Source organism: Macrobrachium rosenbergii, chromosome 25 (assembly GCF_040412425.1).
Source record: "Macrobrachium rosenbergii isolate ZJJX-2024 chromosome 25, ASM4041242v1, whole genome shotgun sequence".
In the NCBI taxonomy this organism is placed as follows: Eukaryota; Metazoa; Arthropoda; class Malacostraca; order Decapoda; family Palaemonidae; genus Macrobrachium; species Macrobrachium rosenbergii.
This window is the reverse complement of record NC_089765.1, coordinates 26,066,751-26,091,822: the sequence shown is the minus strand read 5'-3', so window position 1 is coordinate 26,091,822 and position 25,072 is coordinate 26,066,751. Positions and strand designations below refer to the sequence as shown.

The following is a 25,072-nucleotide window of genomic DNA, read 5'->3' as shown; positions in this document are numbered from 1 at the left end:
CCCTCTTCTGCTTCTCATAAATTTGGTATTTTGCTGAAATTTTTCTTAGAAAGTTTCAGGATGAAGCTATTACATATAACTAAGGGGTTTTAACTCTTCTTCTTCTTTGGTTGGAGTACTGTTTTCTAGTGTGGTCTTCAAGTGTTGACTCCATCTCAAACCCTTGGATAGAGTTATGTCATCTGCCAAGTTTATTTTGCCAGCTGTTAATGTTGGCTTGTGGCATAGACATAAAGTGAGTTCAACAACAAGCATCCTCTGCACTCTTCTTTACCTGGCGTAGCTGTTTTTGCCAGCAACACTAGGCAGGCTGCTGCTTTAAACAGCAGTGTGTCATGTACTAGTGTCAGGTTTAATACTACTATATGTATAGGATAGTTGGCCTTGTGCAATTGTGAAATCTTCTGATCTCCAAATATTCAAGCAAGGAGCAAAGTCATTCCTACTCTCTGCTGATGTTTCCTAAATATCAAATGCATCGGGTTCATGGTCTGCTTCCTCATATTCATTTGTTTATCATCTTTCCCTATAACTTGTCTCTCACTGCAGGTTTCCTTCCCATTGGGGCCCTCTTGGGTTGATAGTCTGTTGATTCTGTCTGTAATGGTTTTCAGATGAAAATTTAAAGAAAAAATAAAGAAAGTACTTGTTGCCATCACTCAGGTAATAACTTTCCAATTAATAATATCATTCTCTTCTTAAACAAAATTAAATTGATAAGTAAAATATAATCTTCCCCCTTTTTTCCCTCCATTTTTTTTTCAATTTTTTTTATTCCCCTTTTTTTTAATTTATTTATTTATTTATTTAACTACTTAATTTTTTATGTACTCTTTCCCCTCTTTTTTTTCCCAGCCCGAGAAGAACCCTAAAAGAGTTCAGAGGTCTGGTTAAACAAATCATTTGTAACTAACTAAACTTGTCATTTAATGGTTCATACTACTATCTATGTTACATTTTTGTGCATTTCTTGACTACGGTTTTTTGTAACTGAGTGGAAATGGGAATTGGTATGGGTATGATTGGATTGGGTTTGACAAGATTACTTTGTGAGGTTGTTATGCGTAAGCATTAATATATTTTTTATGTAAGCATCTTTTTAGAATTACCATTTTCATTGTCTTGGTAAATCAAGGAAATAGGAGAGGAAATCGTTGAGATAGGACTGGGTTTGACAATAGCATTTTTAAGTTATTTTCTTATTTTGAATGGTTTTTATGTATATTGATAGCCATCTAAGTTGATAAAATAAGACTCAAAAAAAATAATTTAGCAGAATTTATTAAGATGGTTCATTTAAATCAGAATTATTAATTTCCTGTAGATTTACATATTTCCAGAAATTTTGGAAATTTGAAGAACAAGCCAGTGATGAAGCTGTGACCTTTTTTTCTTTACATCAGATAGGAAGGGGACCGGCTATAATTTAAATTCATGTTACTTTAGTTTGAGACCTTTTAGAACTGTGCAGTGGAAAACTTTTGACCTTGCTGCTTTGTTTCTCTCCCTTTTTTTTTTGTAACCATTGGTTTTGTCTGCCTCAAAGCAAGTTCTTATATTCTTGTAGGAATGGGCAGTCACAGCTCAGGCTAGAAAGTCAGTTATCCTGTTTAATCCCGTAAACACCCTTCTGTATGCAGGTTTTTTGATAAAAAATCTCCATAATGTAAGTTGATGGAAGAACAGCTATTCTGGCAAGCCAGTGCACAGTTTACCCATAACCTAATCAGTAATCTTTTTTGAGTTTTGCTACCACATTACATAATAATAATTCTAAGATATGTAAAAGGAATTAAATTTAAACATGCAACGCAACTACAGTAACACAATGTTCTAGTTATAGTCCATTTAATATGTAAATAATGTATTACTGAATTCAAATCTGTAAAAGGATAATAATTTCACTATTGTTCAGGAAACTGACCTGTTAAACACCCCTTTACCCACTGATGGGTTGCCTTTGTATTCATCCGGCATTGTGGCACACAATTGCGTAAACCGGAGTCCACTTCTTACCAACAATTCTCTCACAACATCACTCGTTTTCTGTTGAAGACAAAATGGAATAAAAGTCTCTTTTCTGTTTACACAAAAACAAATCCCAGCAAGTAAAAAACTAAAAAATAAGAAAAGTAGTATCTATATACTGTACTGTATATTGTATATGTATATACATATATACAGGCAGTCCCTGATTTACGATGGGGGGTTCTGTTTTTACGCATCATCGCAAACCAAAAATCGTTGTAAACCGAAAGATCATCGAAAATTGTCAAAAATCCTAAGAAAACCTTACTTTTAATGCTTTGGGTGTATTAAAAACGATGTAAACTGCATTTTTATGGAGTTTTTCACAAAAAAAACTCCAAATTTTGATTATTCTGCTGTTTTGGAGCCATATATCTTTTGTCAGATCGGTGTACGATGCGTCGTCGTAACCCCGGAACGTGTGTCGTAAACTGGGAAATAATTTCTGATGAATATATTTGAAAAGCGTCGTAACCTTGGAACGTCATAAGCCGGATCCATCGTAAACCGGGGACTGCCTGTATGTATGTATGTATGTATATATATATATATATGTATATATATATATATATATATATATATATATATATATATATATATATATATATATATATATATATATATATATATATATATATATATATATATATATATATATATATATATATGTGTTTGTGTGTGTTTATATGTGTGTGTGTGTGTTTATATAACCACAGTGCCTTTCAACTCCTCGAATTCTTTAAACTTTTTGGATATGCTTGTCACTTTAAAATCTGAGATCCAAATGCTACAAGCATTCCAAAAAGAGTAAACAATTCAAGAATTTGAGAGAGCATTGTTTTATTACAGTTACAAACGTAACTGTAATTCTTGTTTTTGTTTTAGTTGTCCCTGACAGTATTCTGTAATGGAACTTCATCAACTTTGCTTCAGCCATGATCCTATTACAGCTGACCTTGTGTTTGAGGAATTCCACTTTGTTGTATATAGTGTAATGCTTGGAAGGTCCTGCTTCCCTCACTCTCTGTAAGAGGTCCTTTAGTCCTACTATGTGTTCTTCCAATGACACCGTATGAGTTAACACATCATCAACAAAATGGTCATTGTTCTTGGTTCCAGCTACCATGTGCATTACCCTGTTGAAAGTCACTGTTAACTGACTTCCCCAAAGGGCATCCTCTTGAACTGGTAACATCCACTTGAAACTGAGAATACTTTTTCCTCTCTTGAAATTTCTTTCATCATCACCTACCAATGTCCCTTTCTCATGTCCATCTAATTGAAATACCTGTTGCTATGAAGTTTTACTATCATACCTGCAGCATCTCCCAGCATTTAATTTTCAAACTTGGCTATGGTGTTAAATTGAGGGTAACTAATCTGGTCCAGCATTCTTCTACACATTCACTACTACTGGCAAACAGTATGTTGGCAATGACCCTTTAATGATTCCCATCATGAGCAGCTCCCCAACTTCTCCTTGGATCATTTTACTAGCAGCTTATGGTAAAGGTACATCTTTGCTTTGATAGACTGCTCTGTCACCAGTCTGATGAATTGTTCTCCCAGCAAGCCCTTCCTAGATTGCTGGTTAAGATGTCTTGGTATTCCTGTAGCAACTGTAATACTTGCTTTGTTTACTATTTGCTTAAGTCACCACCAATGTTGAGATCCAAGTATTTCTCTTCTTCCTTTTGTGGTTGAAATTCTAACCAACCCTCAAATGGGATTACTTGGATATTGCCAGCTTCTTCCTCACTGATGGTTCCAATCAAACGTCTCTCTTCTTCAACAACAGCTGTTGCTGCTTCATTCACTTCCCCTCACTGTAGTTAGTCAGGACATTTGCATGAAGAATCTTCAATTCTCCACCAACATCAACCTTTTAGTCCCTGTGATTAACCACCTTCTTGCCTTTGAAAGGCTCTCCACTGCAACATCAGCTTGTTTGCCTCAGTTGGTAATAACACTAATACTTTCTGTCCCACCTTGAAGAGACGGTCTCTAGTCGTCTTGTCATAGTGATGCTTTTGGTGTTCCTGTGCCTTATAGAGACTCTTGGGTCTCTGGATACAGCCACTAGACTTCTTTATTGGCTTCTGGTGTTCTACTAAGTTTAGCCTACAAGTCCTCAAGTACTGCTCTGCAAGCTTCACAATCTCACAATTGTCTCGTGGTATTGTTTCCGGGAGGAATAATACCATCTTGGTTAAACATGTACTGGCAAACTGTTCCCCAATGAGCAAATATGCCAAACCATCAGTCTCTTCTACATTCAGCCATCTCAGTCTACCTGTTGAAATATCTCTGTAACCTAGCTACAAATTGGTCTGCAGTTCACCCTGATCTGGCCCAGTCTGATAGAATTTTTTCCTAAACCCTTCCTCGCTCATCTCTTTACCGATGCTGTCTTCAAGATGATTGGCTTCATTAGGAGGAATGCTTGGAAAGCTTGAAGAAATTTCTTTGTCAATAAGGCTTAGACAAACAGGCCACTCATCCCTATGCCAGTCTTGGCTTTCTGCAAATTTTTCAAATCTCTCAGTGAAAGTGTCCAAGTTGTCAAAAAAAGAAGTGACTGACTGACTGACTTGTTAGTGTTTACTGGTGTCATAATTAACAGGGTCATTGATACCAGATTCATTATTTAGATAAAAATTTCAGCGGATGAGATCAAGTTCTAAAACATAATTATTAAAAGATTAATCTAAACGTTATAACAGTAAAATGATTTGTTATGAACCACATCTCGGTTCGTCAGGTTCTATCACCAATTACAGAGAAATGGATTGGAAAGACTGGCAGAAGCCGAGACAACAACAGGGAAATGGGAACAACAAAATCAGCAAAATAACCTTAAAAATAGTTTATTAACATTAAGTAATATACATATTTACAATTGAGTCAAGTCTGGCGTAAATCAATAAATATTCAACATCAAACAACCAAAGAGTCAGTCAAATAACAAAGAAGTAGCAAAGTAAGTTACTTTAAAATAAAACATTACCACAGAAGCAAAAGTAACAAACACCATATAAAGGAGAACAACATTTAAGCTACATCAAACAATAATAAACAATAGAGACAGCATAATGATAACAAGTGACAACAATTAACATAAATAATGGTATAACCAAAAATACACAAATATCTGAAAAAGCATTAAAGCAGCACAAATAGCAATAACCCAAATTATCATAAATACCAATTACACTCATAATACATAAATATGTGTACAGTAATGATAATTCACAGTCCTCCTAGAGTGCAAAACTAAACATCTATCCAGAGATGTCAAGACCACTAACAAGGGTCACAGAGAATGACCATCATAGGTCATCGAGGATGACCATCCAACTACTGCCGTGAGGTCTTCAAAACCGCCCCATGATGGCAAACAGGAACATCTCTACGAAACACAGATGTTCACAGCAGAGTCGATGCGACAGCCAAACTGCTGTCCCAGAGGAATGCCTCCTCTCCACTGATGACTAGGGTTAGCCATCAACTCATCCTCAAACTCGAACGAAGTTCACATCCTCAAATACTGTAGGGGCCAGCAGGTAACAACTACTTGCTGTTAAACACCTTCATGCTGCTATGCTGTCTGGACCCTGACTCAATGATTACCCAAACTTGACTGACGTTCTGCTGACGAAAGCAACAGATGTAAACTCTAAACACAAAAAAAAAAAAGCACCACCGGGAGAAGGAGTGCACTTTCAAATAGGGAACAGTCGTTCCATTGACAAAACAAGCACTAAGCCTCACAGATTATTGGAAATTCTAGAACTTTTGTTGCAACACCTTTAAAAACTCCTCAACCATTGTATCTTCTATCATCTCTGACAACCTCAGCAAGGATATACTGTACTTGCCATTGCCACCTCAGAGGAACATTGCTCCTTATAAACAGCAAGATTTGGGCACTTGAACAACTAGTGTTTCACAATCAAGGGGACCAGACAGATATTGTGGTATGACTGGTATTCATCAGCTATCAAAAAGCTGTGTGTTGGGCATGTATTGCCAATATATGCAGACATATTTATGAGGGATTGTTTCACTCATGATTACCCTCATTTTATTCTCATTGTTCTTACAACTGCTCATGAATTAAGTTTTTTATCATAGGTTTAATTTTATCTTAGGTTTAAAATCAGTATATAGGATGGAATGTTTCCTGAAAATAGCTCAGGCTTAAAATCAGTATATAGGATAGAACATTTACTGAAAATAGCTTGCCTAGTGCTTGGTTTGCTAGTTTGTCCTTTTCTTCATTTCCAAGTAAACTCACTTGCACAGGTACCCAGGAAAACTAGACTTTTATTACTATGCACTGAAAAACATGAAACCATTGTTAATTCCTAAAACTATTCCATCTATGGAAATAAAAGATGCAAAAACCTGGCATAAACTTTTGAATAACAGAAATTGTAAAATTGCCTTCATGTAAAATTACAATCTTCTCAGTGGCACTGAAAACACCATATAGTTCTGCTGTTAAAATTGAGGTTGAAACCTGAAGTACACCACAGCAGTTAAAATTAACACTAATCACTCCAAAACCAATAACACTAATCACTCCAAAACCAACACTGGATTAGGAACCATCTGTAAAGATAAAACTAGAGTTCCCATGCACACTGCAATATCCCTTAAAAATAGAATGAATTTCCTCATCTGGAATCATATTTTTTGAAGTTAGTAATATACATACTTACAGAAAGAAGTTCCAGGTAGTTTCCATGGAGGGCAATAAGTCTTGAAAGGAATGACCTCTTCTTGGCATATTAAAACTTTAAAAACTGGTTAACCAAAAGCCAAATGGTTTGGGAGATTTGGGGTGTACCTCTAACAAGATGTTCATTGCTAGCTGTTAAAAATGCAGGAGGATTGGCAGTGAAGCCCAGTGACAGCTCTTCAGTATCAACCAGAAGACCTGGAGTAAGGGAGGACTAAAAGGCAACAGTGGCCAGTCTGATATCAGCATGGTGCATAGAATCTAAAATCCACAACTGACCGAATGTTGTTAAGAAGTAGATTTCACAATCTTCAGAAAGTTTTGATGATATGAGGGATGTATATAATTTTAAAGTGTTTGACAATCTGTGCTCCATGATGTATGAGATAGAACTTTCAAGAATCTGTAAAGTTTCCAAACATTTTGATTTCAAAAATTTTAAGTTACTATTCCATGTTAGCCTGTCCAAACCTAAGGTGCAAACTTCATGATCAAGAGGGATCCACTATAAAATCACCCTTGCTGGATATGTCAGGAGCTGGGTGTAATCCCTTACTGTGCCAAATTGTGCATAAACCTCTGCTTTTAAAAACTTAAAATAATTCAGATATGCCAGTTTTAACATTTTATCTGCTGTTTATTGAATCTTTCTCTCAACCAAGGCCATTCTTGCCCTGCAAGTGACATGGAGAGGACATCTACAAAAGGTGTATGGGCTATATCATGAGAACTCAAGGAGGAGGATATCCCACTTAGTGGCACTACCTTTGAGGCATCCATCATCTTGGCCTTTTCTTTCAAAGTACTGTATTGGCTAATTAAACTGAAAGAAACAACGAGCTGTGAATGCCTGGATGAAATATGGAAACTCTCCCCTTAGCCCAGATTCATGTAAAATTTTAAGATATCCATATGTAATCTCCAAACAGTATCATGTACCTTTTCCATGTCAGAAAATGGTAACATTATGCTGGCTGGGAGGCAAAAGCTTCACAAATGGAGGGCTCTAGGTAAATTAACATGTCACTCTTTAAATGCATTAAGCAAAACCCACACTGTGCCGGTGACAAGATACCTTCTATGTCTAAGAACTAAATGAGTCTTGTACTGACCATCTTTTTCATCACCTTACAGCGACATAAAATCAAAGCAATGTAATTTCAAAAACTTATTTTCACCTGGCTTTGGAAATGGTAAATGATGTCGAGTTGGAAAGCATTTAGGTAATTGCTGTTTCAATATATTTGATTTATGATAATTATCATAAATAATTTGGTACTGATTGAAACATGCCCTATCATGAGATAAGGAATGTCTTCAAGAACTGAGGCTATATCATTACATGATGCTAAAGTAGGATCAAATTCTGTTTCAGTCAAGTGGTTTGCTTTCTTCACTAAATACTGAAATCCAGAGTCAGTTTCTGACTTATGTGATAAAGTGGCCACACACACAGTCACATCCTACAAACTGTTGTTGTTTAACAAACATGTTAACAATATTTGTAAATGCATACAGTAATTAGCAAGCAACTGCCACTTAAACTCATTAAAAATGTCAACAGGAATGTAGGAATGAGGAACGTTTACTATTACAAGTAACAATATCCCAAACAAATAATTTTATTCCTTAGGGTGATGTAAATATATGTACAGAGCTACACAGTAAGAGAGAGAGAGAGAGAGAGAGAGAGAGAGAGAGAGAGAGAGAGAGAGAGAGAGAGAGAGAGAGGTCAAATCTTCACCGCTGCTAGGCTAAGGCATATTACTTAATCTTGAAAGTGTCCTACCAATGCATCCTCGATGACAATCCAGTGAAGGTTTGGTACATGCATCAAAGTCTGTGACATCCTTGTCATGTCGGCTATCTGGGTGTTGCGCTTATATGTTGGTGTGATGATGTATATGGGAGGCCATGCTGAAAAAGACAGAAAAAAATTACAAGTTCAGTATTCCTGCATCAGAATATATGGAATCTGCTGTAAGAGATAATAAGGAAAATTGAGTGCCTAACTGTTTTCACTAACATGAATGAAAATTGATATGATTTCCTATGCATATCTCACACATTTTTAATGCTGTTCTGTTCTCTTTCCCAGTGATATACCATTTTGATCAATAAAAAAAAATTGTCATGCGACTTACACAGGATTTAACATACACTTCCCTTAGCATTGTCGAGTAAGCTATTTGTAAGAGCTTGTTTGTATTTATTTTTGTTCTTAAATGCTGCATTAACTCCAAAGTTTCTCAGTTGTTATTACCATAAGACCTTTTTGCTGCTTTTAATTCATTGTTTAATACAGGATCAGGTTATTTAACTTTTTTGCCTGTATTTCTGATTACAGTACATCAGTTTCATTTTCAGTGTACTCAGAGCTCAAATGCTCTAAAAAACATGGATGTAAAAACTGATTTCTTTACTTTATTGCTTTAGCCAGAATAAAAATTTACATAGGCAGATATGGTGGTAATGTTTCTGTACATATTTTGTTAAACCCATTACTAATGCTGTATATTAAGCAATCCAGAAAGGGTAGGCTACTGTCATTTTTTCTATTTCTATAGTGGGTTCCCATAAAGTGATAAATTCAAAGATATTCCCCACTTCCTTAAGAAATTTGGAGTTCATAGATCATTTAAAACCAGTGATACAATAAAACAATTATTTACAAAGAACTTTCCCGACAATACTAAAGGGTGACTTTATCCGATCCCATGTTAGTCATGTGAAAGCTTTTATATTGGTCAACCTGAAAAATCACTGGAAAAGAGAATAGAACAGCACAAATAATGTACATACGTATAAGATAATCATAGGAGAACAGTGCAACTTTCGTTCATGTTAGTGAAAACAGGAATGCCATCAGCTGGACAGGAACTAAGAGATACTTTACTAAAATAAAATATATTAAAATAATATACAAGAAAGAAACTTTATAGAATCCAGTTTTATATAGAAATCCTTTGGTATGAAAGTGATTTTCAGTCAAGGATGTAGTTGGTATGTACATGTTGCCATAACTCTTAATAGTGTTTTTTTTTAATTTTAACTTATTTAATTGCAAATTACCAAGACTTGTTATGGTAATGTTACGTAAGTTGCACCATGTTGGGCATGCATGTGGTTGCAATTGTACCACCATCCATAGGATAAGATGTACCATATTCTTCCAAGAGTTTTATGAAAATGTCAAATCTTAAGTGAAATGCCACTTATGTTTAGAGTGTAAGGCCAGGCTAACTGTGCTGTTTAACAGTTAAGCCAGGCATGAGTACAGTACAGCTTAGGCTAAGAACTGCATGCTGTTTGGCAAAAGACTGCTGTCCTAAAAGAGCTTTTGTATTACAGGGAAACGGTTATAGGAACCAGTCGTAGAGGTGAGTTCTAGACTGGAAAGAAATATGGTTAAGAACTGGTTCTAGGAGGAAACAACTAGAAGTAAGAAGCTTGCTTTAACATTGTATCCAGCTACTGTAAATACTAAGAAGTATTGAAGAAACGGTGGGAGTCAGACATTCCATTCCTCAACCTTAACCTTGAGTGTACAAGGCTGTCAGTGCTGCAATAGTGAAAGAACTGAGGGAGGTGACTGCTGAAGGGATTTGCGAAGATGTCGATATACCTCATAAGACCATGTTGAATAAGATAAGCTGAATCTGCCAGTTGAAACTGAATTACCTGTTATATTAGCAGCATAAAAATCAGAAAAAGAGGAAGAGTTGCCAAAACTTACTAGTTAGTGTACAAAGTGAAGGCAAGGAGAAAGTGACAGGACTATATGATCCAGGTTGTTCATGTGCAGTTGTACATAGAAGTTTGGTAACTAGAAACCAAAAGACTGAAAAGAAATGGGTCTGTGCACTCTTTGACAGAATCTCCAGTTGCAAAGATTTATATAAACACTGTACTGTATAGAAAAATCACATGCTGTATGCCTAGATAACCCCCATTTATGATCTTGTAATCCTTGGAAACATTCCAGGTACAAAGGATTGTGAATAAGTGGTTAAAGTTGAGGCTGAGATGATCGAGAAAGCTCTTTGGAAAGACAACTAAGTGGAAGAGCCAGAGGAAAATGATATATGGGTGGATCTGGAAATGGTATATTGTGCTTCTAAGGGCAAGTTAAAAGTGTGGCACATCTTAGTGGCAGAGACATATACCCAAATAATGAAGTTGGTGAAAGAGTCTGTAGCCAATGGTCATCTTGGAGCTGAAAAAACGTTGACCGTATAACCAACAGTTTCCATTGGTCGGTACTGGTGGTAGGGTCCTGCAACATTTGGCAAAAGACTGCACCAAGGGGCCATACCAGTAACATACCACTAGGGAAGATTCTGTTAATGGAAGTGCTATTCAAGAGAGTAGCAGTAGACCTGATTAGACCTACATCACCAGTGTTAGAGAGGGGCAATAGGTACATCTGATGGTGGTGGACTTTGCTACAAGTAACTCGAAGGCAGTAACACCCCCTGAAATAGACTGAATGTGGAGCCGAGGCACTACTCAAAGTTTTCAGCAGGGAAAGAAATGCAGTTCTACCAAGGTACTCAGTTTATTTCTGAAATGATGGAGGTAAGCTACCTGGTGACCATTCCCACTGAAGACCAAGATGCAAGAGAGTTCATACTTAGGATTGACAGGTTACTACAAGAAGTTTGTAGGAAGAACAATGTCCTGAGACATTGCTCTCAAGAAGCACTGTAGTATTGCAAGTGAGTACCTTCCCCTAGTTTGGGGAAGCAGCAGTTGTCCACTCAAGATGGTATATTTGGAACTCCACTCCCTGCACATGGTTTCTGCTGCCCTTATTTTAAAGAATGTGTGATGTGGAGTCATCACTATTGTCTTGCTCTGTGCACATTCTGTCTATGTATCATGCATGTGCAGACAGTGGGTACTTGTTACTTTGAGTCTTCCTATACTTCTCACAACCTTTTTGTGTTGCATGATACCCATGGGTACCAAGTATTTGGTGTGGGTATGCTCAAGTTGTGCTGGGTTTGTTCAGAGCTGATATACACATACACAGTCCATGAATAGTGTGTGTGTGTGTGTGTTTGTGCCACTTAAGGTTTGCAGTACTGTAAAGTAGCAAGACTGCCAGAAATGATTGGGAAAGACTTAAAATGTTTCCAGTTCACACAAGCTGTGGTGAATGTGCATGTTGCACATGCAAGTGCTCTTCTGAAGCTTTTAGTCAGTTTAGACTGATAAGGAACCACAGTTTTGAGTGGTTATGAGAAAACCTCAAAATCATTATAACACAAAAGTTTCTACTGTACAATCATTATAACACAAAAGTTTCTATTGTACAACTATGGACCACAATTTCAAGCAGTGAGGACTTTCTTGAATTGCTAATTTGCAGTGGTTGGCACTGCTTGGTCTGATTGTTTGTTCCATGGTCCAAGGGCAGTCACCAGGGCAGACTAGTGTTTCACTTCTCTTTTGGGAAAGAATACCAGTTTCTTTGGGAAATCTGGTAAAACCACTGCCCCCATTCCTTAACCCTTCTTATTGATAGAGTGTACTCTAGGGCACTCAGGAGGTGAGGCAGTTGTTCTGACTGCTGTGGTTGCTACTTGCTTTTTATGCTTTGGATCAGCAAATTATTTTCCCTTCTCCCATAAGAGATGCCTCAAATAAGAGATGCCCCAGAAGCATCAACCAAAGAGCCTTTGGCAACACACCTTGCCTTGACCAGCTTTCCCTGTCTGGGGAGGAAGCAAGATTTGAGGGGAGTGCTATCACTGTGTATTCTGTTCACCATAGTTAGGGTTGACATTTGTCTCATTGAGTGCGTTTGGTACACCTTACTCCCAGCTCTTTTAATTGTGTTTAGCAACACACCTTGCTTGGACCAGCTCTCCTCTGGGAAGAAAGCAAGATTCAAGTTAGGGGAAGGAGAGAAAACACAAACATTTTCCTTTATCCTCCACCCCCTTCTTGTTGTTGAGCTGTTCCTCACCCTCCTCCTCTTTGTCTTCCTGTTGTAAGAAGAAATATAAGAAACCCAAGAAGACTTCTCTTAAGTCCCATAGGACTTTGAGTGAGCACGATTCTCAAGTTTGGGGAGGTGGTGGAGTGCTATCACTGCGTATTCTGTCCATCATAGGGTTGACAGTTGTTTCAATGAGTGCACTTGGTACACCTTACTCCTGGCTCTTTTAATTGTTTTGCCATAAATGCACCTGGGTTAGCCAGCAAAGCCTGTTTGCTCGTGTTTGCACTTGTTACAGGTTTCTGCTTGTCACTCGCAAATACTGGGATGATCTGTTTGCTCGTGACCATGCTGCTTCCTGCACAGCTCATAGCTTCCTACTAGCTCTAGGGTTGTTCATGCGTGACAGTGCTTGTACCTATTCAGCCATTACTGAACATAGTGAGTTGTACGGGTTGGCCTACCTTGGCTTGAAAGTTCTTTCTGGTTGTGGTCTTCCACAGCTCATGGTGTTTCAATCAGTACGTTCAGTACTGATCATACAACAGGGTCCTGGGATTAGGTACTGGAGCAGACTCATCACACATATGTGGTAGAATCAATGTTACCCTGTGCTTGGTGTGTGTGTGTGTGTGTGTTTGTGTGTGTCTGTGGACTGTGCGTGTACATGCAGGGTGTGTATGATAACCTACTCACCTGGTGCATGGCCTGTCCCTGTATTGATCACAGACACTACTAGCTCTCAGAGTGTGTGTGTGTGTGTGTGTGTGTGGGTGCTCTTCAGCCATGCCCTTCTAGCAGCATGAATGATAGAGTCAGTACTAACCTCTTGTTCAGTGTACTGACAGTCACTGGACTGTATGCAACAGACAAGGGGTCATGTGTGACACACCTCCTCTTATGGTACCTATGAATGCCAGGACGATCTGTTTTTATGTGATTGTCTTGCACCCAAGTCTCCCAGTGGTTTTCCATAGACTCAGAGTTTCTTTAAGAAAACGGAATTATACCCACCCTCCTCAGGCAGCGATACTGTACTTAACCCACTCTTCTCCTGAAGCTTGCAGGGTTGTGTCACCACTACCCTCTCATTTGGCATGTTTACAGTGCTGAAACTTGTAAGTACATACAAAGATGTACATTACCTAGGTTCTCTGTTGTATGGCACCCACAAGAGATGTTCTATTTCATCCACTTCTATTTGCTTGCTGGTACACAAAAATGTGTACAGGGCTGAGTTCAATTTTTACTGATCATACAAAAGCTCATGGAATATTAACCATGATTTTAAGTGGTCACAATTAACCTAAAATTTATTGTCATGCCAAAACCAATGGGTTGGTGGACCAAGGTTCTGAAGTGATATGACTACTGCTAGTATGTTTTTCTTTGTATTGGCACCAATGGGACTGATTGTTTATGTTCGCATTCCAAGTAAGTTTATTAGGGCAATTGGTTTGTCAATGCTTGATTTAGGGAACCTGTGTAATTCTGGCTTTTTTTCAATCTGTTCAGCAGAGTTTGTACTGAGTTAGCCTAAACCAGTTCTTTTTCCACAGTAGAAGCAAGATTTTGTAAAAATATATCCTTATGGAGGATGATGACTAAATACCCATTAAGGCTCAAAATGATGCTCAAGAATACTTGAACACACATACCTACACACACTCACATACACACAGATAGATAGATAGAAGTTTATTGACCCCAAAATAATACAGTTATCAATATTACAAGCTCTTGAATATGTTGGTCCAACAAAAGTACTCGGACGTTACTCCTGCCTGACCACAACGAATCACAGCAACTTTTGAGGTCATTCAGCAGCAGCTCAAAGCAATCCCGGAACATGGCCAGAATGGGAGATCTCTTCAAGAGTAGGATACAAGCCCAGTGTGAGAACAATAAACAATTTCTCAGTATAGATGGCACGTGCTGCTTTGCTGTCGTTAGATTGAGCCAGTCTTGTGCAGGAGTGCACTGTTGTTCTCAAAGCACCCCATAAGTTTTATGATGCAGTTTTGGTATAACGTACCAAGCTTAAATGCATCCTTTAAGAAGTGCTTATAGTTAATCTCAGTAATTTTGCTGATAGCAGAATTGATCCGTAAATCGCTTTAGAATGCCTTTTCATTCTCACATCTTTTGCAGACAACTTTGTCAGCATTTGTCATCTAACAGTTCATGTGCATGCATGTAGCTGCATGTATTGCATGGTAAATACGAATGTAACAAATTTAGATACAAATGGAAAACTAATGATGATATATATCACATACAAATACAGGCGGTTTTGGTTTATCACATGTCGTAACAAATTTAGAAGCGGAAATGTCGAAAATCGTCAAAAATCATAAGAAAACCTTACTTTTAATGCTCTGGGTGCATTGAAAACGATAAACTTGCATTGTTATTGAGTTTTACATATTATGATTATTCTGCCATTTTGGGGCCATATTTTCGTCGGATCGGCGGATTTACGGCGCCGTAACCCCGGAACATGCGTCGTAAGCCAGGAAATAATTTACAAACCGGGGACTGCCTGTAATGTTTCTTACTGAGAAAGTCAATCACTTTTTTTTTTCTCGGCTTGAATATATGTCATGGCCCAGTAGTTAAGAGCTACAATAAATACTTATGACATTCAACACTGTCATGGAAATACAAAATTAGTATCTATTTTGCATTTTATACTGTGCATCTAGAAGCGTGCGAAGTACCTGACGACTCACTAAACTTAATAAAGAGAAAATAAGAAGATTACATTAAGAATCCACCGTTCTTAACAGGGTAAATTTCTCGCAGAGCGGTTTTAAATATGCTATGACTTACCTTCCTCTTTCACCTGACGATTATCAGCTACTGTCTTTTGTGATTTTCTCTCGCACTCATCTTCCAGGTCAGCCAGTTTCTTGAGGGAAGCTAGAAGGTAAACTGATTGCAGTAACAACACTGCAGCAGCCATCCCTTTTGTCACACTGACCCGCACCATTTCAGTGCCTCTAGAAGAGTTTCTTGAGCAATGACCCCAAAAGGTAAACTCTTTCACAAGAAGCAATTGCGTCTTCTCAGTATGTTCAATATTGAAACTAAGATGCTTCTTTTACTTCATCACACTCACTGTCTGTTACTTCTTTTCATTACTCATTCACTCACTTCACTGTGTTTGTTATGTGGGAATAAATATGTATTTACGAAAAATTTACCGTACGTTCACTTACAATTTCATAAACACAAAGAAAAAAATTAACCTCACCACAAAATTATAACTGCAAAGTAATTTTCCATATAATTGAAAAAGAAGTGCCAAACAATTTGTTAAGTGCTATTGGAAGTGGCCAGTGGCTCTCTCTCTCTCTCTCTCTATAGAGAGAGAGAGAGAGGAGGCAAGTGGAATGAAAAATGCTACCAGTTGACACACTACTGGGTCGGGAAGTTGGGTAAAATTAATGAGTATGTTAACATGCAGGCTGCTGAGGAAAAAATTCAGGTACAGAAATACTTTGGTTCCAAGTTCTTTTATGACTTGTGTGAGTCAATCAGTAACTCTATAGCTTCTCATTTGAAAGACCTGGGTTTGGTCACGATATGAGTCAGAAATTCATTTCAGTGAAGCACATGCTCATGTGTTCATTGTTCCATTGTATTCATGGTGAAGGGACAATTTGAATGAAATGTTAACAAAAGACTCACTGCTGGGTCAGAAAGTTGGGTAAAATTTGTTGGTATGTCAAGCAGCAGCCTGCCTGGGGAAAACCTCAGGTACAGAAGTACTTAGGTTCTAACTTCTTTTTTGGCCTGTGTGGGTCAGTTGGTAATGCCCTAGCCTCTCGTTTGAAGGGCCGGAGTTCAGTCCTGATGTGAGTAAGAAATTATGTAATACAGTAAACTCCCTGTATTCGCGTTCTCATGATTCGCAGACTCACGCATTCGTGGGTTTCTCTGTGGAACATACCTACCCATTATTCGCCCATTCGTGGTATTTTTCACTGAGAAATATTCACTAATTACTGTATTTTCATATAATTTTCATGAATAAATGCACTTTTTGTGATAAAGCTATTAAAATACTCAGGTATAAGCATTTTTACAGGGTTTTTCTTGTTTTTAAACTATCAAAATGGGCAGTTCTAAGTGTTTTTAGAGGGGTTTTAAGTATTTGTGGATTTTAGCTATTCGCAAGGGGGTGCGGTACGCATCCCCTGCAAATACGGGGGTTTATTTATTTATTTTCAGCCACGCATGTCTTTCCTGTGCTTCATCTTTTACAAATCTCCACTTATCTCCAACTTCCCATCTCATAGCTCACATCCAAGTAGGTCAGATTCTCCCAATTCTTCTGAGGCTCAAAGAAGCCCAGGTGACATTTCCATATACTCTCCTCCCCTGGATTATGCGAAGACGATGTCAAAGCTATTTCAATCTCCCTTTCATCATTATCTTATCTACACCTGGCTCTTACTTAGTTTTCTTGTGGCACCATTTCTAACGATCTTGTAATCAGACTTTTAATATTCTTCTGTAAGTTTTCATCACAAAACAGTGTCATACGAAGACTCATGTCCAGATAGTAATACAAATTGTTACTTTCATAAGAAATTAGTGTCATACAAAGACTCGTGTCTGGATAGCAGTACAAATTGTTACTTTCGTAAGAAATTAGTGTCACACCAAGACTCCTGTCCGGATAGCAATTCAGTACAAATTGTTACTTTCATAAGAAATTTCCATCCTTTTAATTCCCAAATCCTGTTCAGCCTGCCCTTACTTTGAGTATCATCACTGTAGAGATATGAGATGTATTCTATGAAGCAAGCTTTGTAAATCTAAGTCTGTCAGTTTTCTATCGTTTTCTAAAGTAACCCTTTTCTTTCCATCTCCTACAACTTTTTTTTTTGTCATTATAAAATATACTCCATAGGGGGTTAGTGCCATCAGTGCACTTCACGTGGTGCACTGTAGGCATCCCCTTTCATTCCTTTTACTGTACCTCTGTTCATATTCTTCCTTCCATCTTACTTTCCAACCTCTTCTAACAGTTGTTTCATAGTGCAACTGTGACGTTTTCCTCCTGTTACACCTTTTAAACCTCTTACTCTCAATTTTCCTTTCAGCACTGAGTGACTTTATAGGTCCCAGTGCTTGGCCTTCAGCCTAAATTGTATATTCTATGCATCCAGCCATATAAAATATATGAGAAGGGCAAAATAGCAAAGGTTGAAATAACATTCCCAAATACCACGCCACCAACACTTCATGTTCCTTTACAAAGTGAATGTGAAAATAAATTGTTTTTATTACGAAAGAAATAGAAAAAAGGAAATAAACTAACAAAAATTGCTTGTAATGTTCAGAAGGGCTCAGTTGGTTTTATCAGTGCTTCTCACAGAATCAGCCATAAAGCTATTCAATTTCCAATATTACACAGTATCCCGCTTGATTATTACCCTTTTTATACATAACATTTGAATTAATTAGTACTGCATTAACATTTTTCTGTGTAACACTGATTGTTTCTGTATAGTCCATTTCGAGTAAGTGGGTTACACAGAAAAAATGTTAACAAATATAAAATGCGCCAAAGTTTCTTCGGCACAGTCGAGTTTTCTGTACAGTGTATAAAGCTGTATAAAACTCTCAGCCATGGCCCATGAAACTCAGACTCGGCCTGGTGGTGGCATGTAGGTGCCAGACGCACAATCATGGCTAACTTTAACCTTAGATAAAATAAAAACAACTGAGGCTAGAGGGCTGCAATTTGCTATGTTTGATGACTGGAGGGTGGATGATCAACATATCAATTTGCAGCCCTCTAGCCTCAGTAGCTTTTAAGATCTGAGGGCGGACAGAAAAAGTGCGGACGGACAGACAGATAGCCATCTCAATAGTTTTCTTTTACAGAAAACTAAAACCCAGTTAAAATTGATCAGAGAAACTTTATTTGGTCTTTTCAACGTCAAGTCGAATCACAACGACGACGATGGCGTTGCATGGCCTGGAGCGATTTGTATTAAGCAGGTTACATGAGGAATAATTAATTAATTAATTGTGGGTTATCTTGCGTCACAACTACTAGGGTCACTGACGCCGGAGATGAGGAATAAAGAGGAGGGCTTGGGACAAACAAGGTTGGAGGTAACCTGCTTAATATAAACCGTTCCAGGCCATGCAACAGACTGCAATCGGCACCGCAAACAAACTTTTCAAGTTTACATAAATGCATGTGAAACATTTTCACATCGACACAAGAGCAGGTAACTTCAGACATTGTAATATCACATGGCTAGACTTTACCTTAAGAGATCGCATTAAGGTGCGCGCATATGGTATTCCCATGAACATCACATGTATACTTGTGTACGTAAAGTATGTACCATAATTAATTTTCTTCCCTTAATAACGTTACAAAGAATAAAAAGAAAAGATAAATGTAGGCTACACTTGCTTGTTAGTCCTGTTATACTTGTTTAATACCGAATCATTGATCCATTTTTCTACAGATTTTCAATGAATTATTCGATCACCATCACTAATCGCTTTGTCCACCTTATGAGAGACTTCATTTCACTCGTATTACATTCAAGGCCAGAAATTGCGAAATGCACAAAACTGTCAGTAAATCTCGAAGAAAAAGCGCGATTAATGAGAAAATAGTCCTATTCGGTAGAAAATGCTTATAAAAACCCTGGCTCTTCCCAGCACGAACCGGTCACTCCTCAAGCTCTAGTAAAAGAAATGATCCCCCCGCTGACGTTTAACGTAGTCGGGCAGATGTCTGATGATTTCACAGGTGTCACCAATGATTGGGTTACATTTGAATTTTAATTATGAACACGTATTTCTTTCAGGGTTCACGGGAACGTAACGAAAATCGTTAAAAAAAGGGGGGGCGACTTTCATCATCATTAGCGTCGTTTTCGTCAGGCCACTTGTGTGTTCATTGCATTCTTTGTTTCTTATGCAGAATACCCTTATTTTATTTTCAAATCAATGGAATTATCAAAGTGAAGTCATTAATTTTTTCAATTTAGTTTTGTCCTTTGTCAAGCGTTCGGATCAGGAAAACGCCTGTCTGAAATCAGCATTGTAAATAAGGCCAGTATTAAAATTGTCAGCCTTAAGGACACGTATACCATAAAAGGCATAACAGTCAAGGTCTAGAAAATAATCTCTAGACCTTGATAACAGTAATTTCCGTACTTTGAACGTATAAAAAATTAAAGGGCTGTCCTTGTAATTTCCCATTTTGCAGTCATATATCTGTATGAATGTAGTGTACCAAAATAATGTTTCTCAAATCACAGATATATTGAAGTCATAAGTGCATACTCGTCTCTTAGTTTGCGATCTCTATCTCTCTCTCCTCGTAATGAATTTTAAATTTTCTCAGGTGATATATTCTAGGTTTGAAGACCAATTTGATTAATTAAGACAATGCGTATGTTCACATTCTGCAACTGCTAGGCCTAGTCCAGTATTGTCGATTATTGCACTAACCAAATCTTCAATGACATCAACGTTAAGGCTTTTTATATTGTATTATGAAGTCTTCTATGTAAATTGTGTCTTTTTACATAATAATAATAATAATAATAATAATAATAATAATAATAATAATAATAATAATTGTGCAAAGATATACCAGGTTTTGAGGCTACAAACCACAGACACTAGGTCTAATGCTACATACTATAACTGTAGCATTTGTTCAGCTAAGTTTTTTTTTTATATATATATCGTGTATTATAAATTGCGTTTATTATAGGTTTTATTTTACAAAGGTTGGAGGAGGAAGGATGAGTGACACCACTTCAACAAACCAGCTCAACCTCTCCTCTGGTACGGACAAACCCCTACCCCCTTACCGAGCAACTTGTCAGAGCATTACGCATGAACTTTGCACATTATTATTATTATTATTATATTATTATTATTATAACATTTTACTTGCATTTCCTGAACTGAATTATTATTACCAAGGGTAAATGTATGAATGATAACATCCCGTGTCAGTAGCAGTAATGGCTACAGTTTTTCCCCTGGGGGTTGTATGAGGGTCCCCGTGGGAGGGTGGGTACGTCCCTACAGTGCCCCACTGCCCGATTTCGAGATTTCAAGGCCACCAGATGACAGCTGGAGGAATAATTCCTTTATCAAATAACTCGTGTTTGTAAAAGATTTCCAGTGCATGATAACTAAAGCGTCCAATATTGAATAATTAGATAAATATTTATCTGAATCAAAACATAATAATAATAAGGAAATTTAAATAAAATTTTGTACTACTCTTCCAACCACTCTTTGGATACCGGTTGCAATGTCTGTTAAAATGTGTTATTCGTCAACCGTCGATAGTATCGCTATATCAAGTGGTCTGTTGAATTTGACAGTTAGAGTTTGCTTGTAAAGTAAGTACAAAGTTATGTTAAATCCATTTTCAGTGGGAATTATCGGTGTGTAATGAATTAATAGGCGATTATCCCTACATTCTGGCTGGTATTCCTCCTTGTAAAGCTTAAGGATTTAAAATATATATTTTAATTAACAGTAAACCAAAATTTGCGCATAAGAAAGGAGTCTAATTTTCACCAAGAAAAATAGAAAATGTGCGCACATGCTTTTATAGAAATTGTGAAAACAGAGCTAAATAGTGAAGAAAAGAACAAGTTAAAAATTAAATAAATATAGGAAGAACCAGACCCGTAAGTTCCTTCCCAACTGGCAACTCGGTAGTCGGTACGGGGACTTGCTCTCAGAGTAGCTCGAAGAAGTTATTTACGTTAACAATTTGTGACGTCCACACGGTGAGTCAATTAGTTATTTTATTAATTAACAGTGAAGATCTTTGGTATTTTAATAACGGTGAGTCATAATTACCTCATTTATTACAGTCATTTAAGCAAAATGAGCTTTGTAAAGGGAGCTGCCTAGTGTCTACCAAGCCTAGCGTTGGCGTACCGTGGGTTGATGGGTTGGGTCCCAGAAGATTTTTGAAGCTCTTGGAAATTAATCGTCATTGGAAACGTCAGCTTCTGATTATTAGCTCCCCGGGTTATTTAGAAATAAGAATGACAGGACAAAATATCTGTAATTAAGTCATTATGTAGGTAACTTGGGCTAGCACAGCTAACTTCCGTGCCAGTATGAAGTCAGTCCACGAACCCTGGAATGGCTGCCTGATTCTTTTCGTAGGCCTTTTGATGCTTTCTCTGTGAATTCATTCAAAATTTATATGAGACTGATAATGGATAGTCAGAGTAATAGTCTTGTGTAGGTAAAAATGGACTAAACTGAAGAAATTTTGGTAATTATAGGCTGTATGGTGATGAATGGCAATTGACATGTTATTTTACTTCCTTTAGAGGAATTTAAAGATTTTGTCGGCCGGCTGTAATAAGGTCATTGACCTTTGAAGACTACACGACTTGTATTACCAACGTTGAGCCGGCATTCCGCCGCAAGCCCCCCCACCTCCAGCTAAGTACGGCAAAATTTAACCAGTAAACCCCTAAAAATACCAAACCGCACCTAGAGAGTGGCATTTACAATTTTTGCCGTATTAGTTATGGAGGAGGTGGATCATTTGAAGAAATTCTTATCCAGTATATTTAACCGGCCGACAAATATGACTTTAGATTCTTGTAAAGCAACGGAAAAACGCCAATTGCCACAGTCTAGCTCACACCGCAGGACAGGCTACCGAAATTTTATAGTAATGAATAGGCTACCCGATGTAGGTCGAAGGAGATGTTGACCCCGAACGGTTTATTAACCAGGCATTTTACGATCATTTGAACCGCTCTTTATCCCGTTACGGGTATTACGGCAAATCTCATCCTCAGCCGCAGGTATTTTGGCATTCTAGGCAACATATCTTGCACTCGCAAACTTTTCCCACAAAAGGGAGATGTGACTCTATCCCCCAACACTAAAAATTGCAGTTATTGAACTCTAGAATGGCTGAAGGTTTTACTATTTGGTATTTTGTTGCCTTGCCACTTAATTTGCTCACAAATTTGATGGGGTTAATGAACAGCCCAGTTGAAGTAATAGCTTACCCTATGCAGGTAAGAGGTGATTAAGGTTGAGGGAAAAGTTGATAATGCAGTGTTTAGAGTGGGAGAATATGTAGGCTACCTCTTCAGAACAGAAGTGGAAGTAAATAAAAAAAAGGTAATTCTTAGTCGGCTGTCCGCGGTGAGCTTGACTGTGGCAATTGGCGTTTTTCTATGTTATTTTACTTGCTTTACAAGAATTTAAAGTAATATTTTGTCGCCCGGTTGTAACTAAACTGTGATAGACCTTTGAAGACTACACGACTTGAATTACCTAACGCAGGGTAGGTCTAAGCCAGCATCCGCGGCAAACTCGCTCCCCCACCTTCATAGCTAATACGGCAAAATTGTAACCAGTAAACACCTCAAGGGTACATTATGTTGGTATTTTTAGTGGTGTTTACTGGTTACAATTTTGCCGAATTAGCTATGGAGGGGTGAGGGGCTTGCCGCAGAATGCTGGCTTAGACCTACCCTGCGTTAGGCAATTCAAGTCGCATAGTCTTCAAAGGTCAATGACAGCTTAGTTACAGCCGGCGGACAAAATATGACTTTAAATTCTTGTAAAGCAAGTAAAATAATATAGAAAAACGTCAATTGCCATAGTCTAGCTCACCGCGGACAACCCTCTTAGAATTACCTAAAAAAAAATATTTTTATTTATGATTGCTGTGTAAAAAACTTATGTAGTCCATAAATGGACCCTTCAGATTTTGCAACAGATTTTGCTGTTTGTTCCCTACCTTTACTGTTACTGTATATTGGTAGGAGGATTGTGTCCAATATTTTTAATGCAACTGCTTGGTTGCATACTGAACACAAAATCTTGAGGGCTGTTTGGTAGTGTTAAGGTATTAAAAAACTCTTTACAAGGCCATATTAGTGGCAGAATCAGAATCACCTATATATATATATATATATATATATATATATATATATATATATATATATATATATATATATATATATATGTATGTATGTATGTATGTATGTATGTATATATAAATATATACACTACACACATATATATGTGTGTGTGTGTTACAGAATGCTGGCTCTTGCATTGAAGATATAGTCCTTTGGTCCTCACCTAGGCTGAGAGCAAAAATAACTATTTTTAGGCTTTTCCCATCTCAGAGTTATTAAATGCAGAGTGGACCCTATTTAAAGGTAATGAGTTTGACACTTTTATGCCATACGGGGCAACTAAAGTGTACTAAAATAGAGTAAGCCTGATAGAGACGATATTAATCGTTTTATGTTTATGGGAAGCGAACACTACTACATATATCCAAATGCCCTGCCCCTTTTTCCTTTATTTTGTAAAATTAACACATAACCTCATCCTTAGTTATTACCTTACTGGTGGTAATTATTCATTATGAACATTTTGGTGGATGCACTCAGTTACTGAGATGAGTAATGGCAATGGAAGGTACTCAACATCCAGAGGTTGGCTGTAGACAATGGGCTATGGGCATCCCCTGTTATGGACTTGTTTGATACTAAGGTGAGTCATCTTTTTGCCAATTTTTTTCCACCAGTGCAAGGTTCTCTAGCTTGGGCAGGGACACCAAGCTGTTCCTTGGTGAAGTCTAGACTGTAATGCCTTTCCTATTCTTGTTAGGTTTCAAGAAATCATCAGTGTATTAGGACAGCTTTGTAAGTTGTGTCTTGGCATTGATTACCCCAGGTGACCAGGGAAGGCGGTTTCCAATTTCTTTCAGTGGTGGACGCAAGCAACCGAGAGGTGAAAGGTTTCATCACGATCCCACAAGCTACAGATGACTGCGTGGTATGGTCCATGATCTGGTGAGCTCAAGGCAGGATCTCACAGTAATGCCATTATCAATGCTGGGTGAGAACCTACTAATCAATTCTGCCAACACCAGTAGTCAGGGTGTAAGTCATGGTCCCACATTAAGGGTTTTTTTCCAGCACCAGTACTGTACCTCTATAAACAACATGATTAGGTTTCTGTTGTTTCTCAGGCATGACGAAACTTCACGGTAGCAGCCTTTAAGGCTAAAGGGTCATGTTGGCTTTGTCTACAGGCTTGTCTGAGGATAAAGACATCTAGATGTTTTTCAAGGTGTTAAAGTGGAGTTTCTCAAGTCTCTGCTACGTTCTTTACCATGGAATCTGTATGCAGCTCTTCAGTCCATTATTTGTCGACCTTTGAACTGTTTAGAACGAGCTCCTTGTAAAGAAGTTTCTATGGAAACTTTACAGTATATATAGACACAGCTAAAGAGTGAGAGAGTTGCAGTCTTAGTCAGACAAGGTAGGCTTTGCTAA

General features: G+C 37.7%; 1 protein-coding gene and 1 long non-coding RNA gene across 2 annotated transcripts in view; one reads left to right on the top strand and one right to left on the bottom strand.

Annotated features, from left to right (window-relative positions):
• The window catches only part of LOC136852493 (galactosylgalactosylxylosylprotein 3-beta-glucuronosyltransferase S-like), a 54,273-nt gene extending 34,777 nt beyond the window's left edge, over window positions 1-19,496 (bottom strand). Inside the window, exons 1-4 of the mRNA XM_067127160.1 lie at window positions 19,426-19,496; window positions 15,552-15,879; window positions 8,562-8,689; window positions 1,925-2,046 (exon numbers count right to left, since the gene is read on the bottom strand). Coding sequence (XP_066983261.1) covers window positions 1,925-2,046; window positions 8,562-8,689; window positions 15,552-15,711 — 410 coding nt within the window. The 5' untranslated portion in view covers window positions 15,712-15,879; window positions 19,426-19,496. The remainder of the gene's footprint in view (window positions 1-1,924; window positions 2,047-8,561; window positions 8,690-15,551; window positions 15,880-19,425) is intronic.
• LOC136852494 (uncharacterized) overlaps window positions 1-25,072 on the top strand; it is a 52,991-nt gene that overhangs the window by 10,450 nt on the left and 17,469 nt on the right. The window lies entirely within an intron of this gene.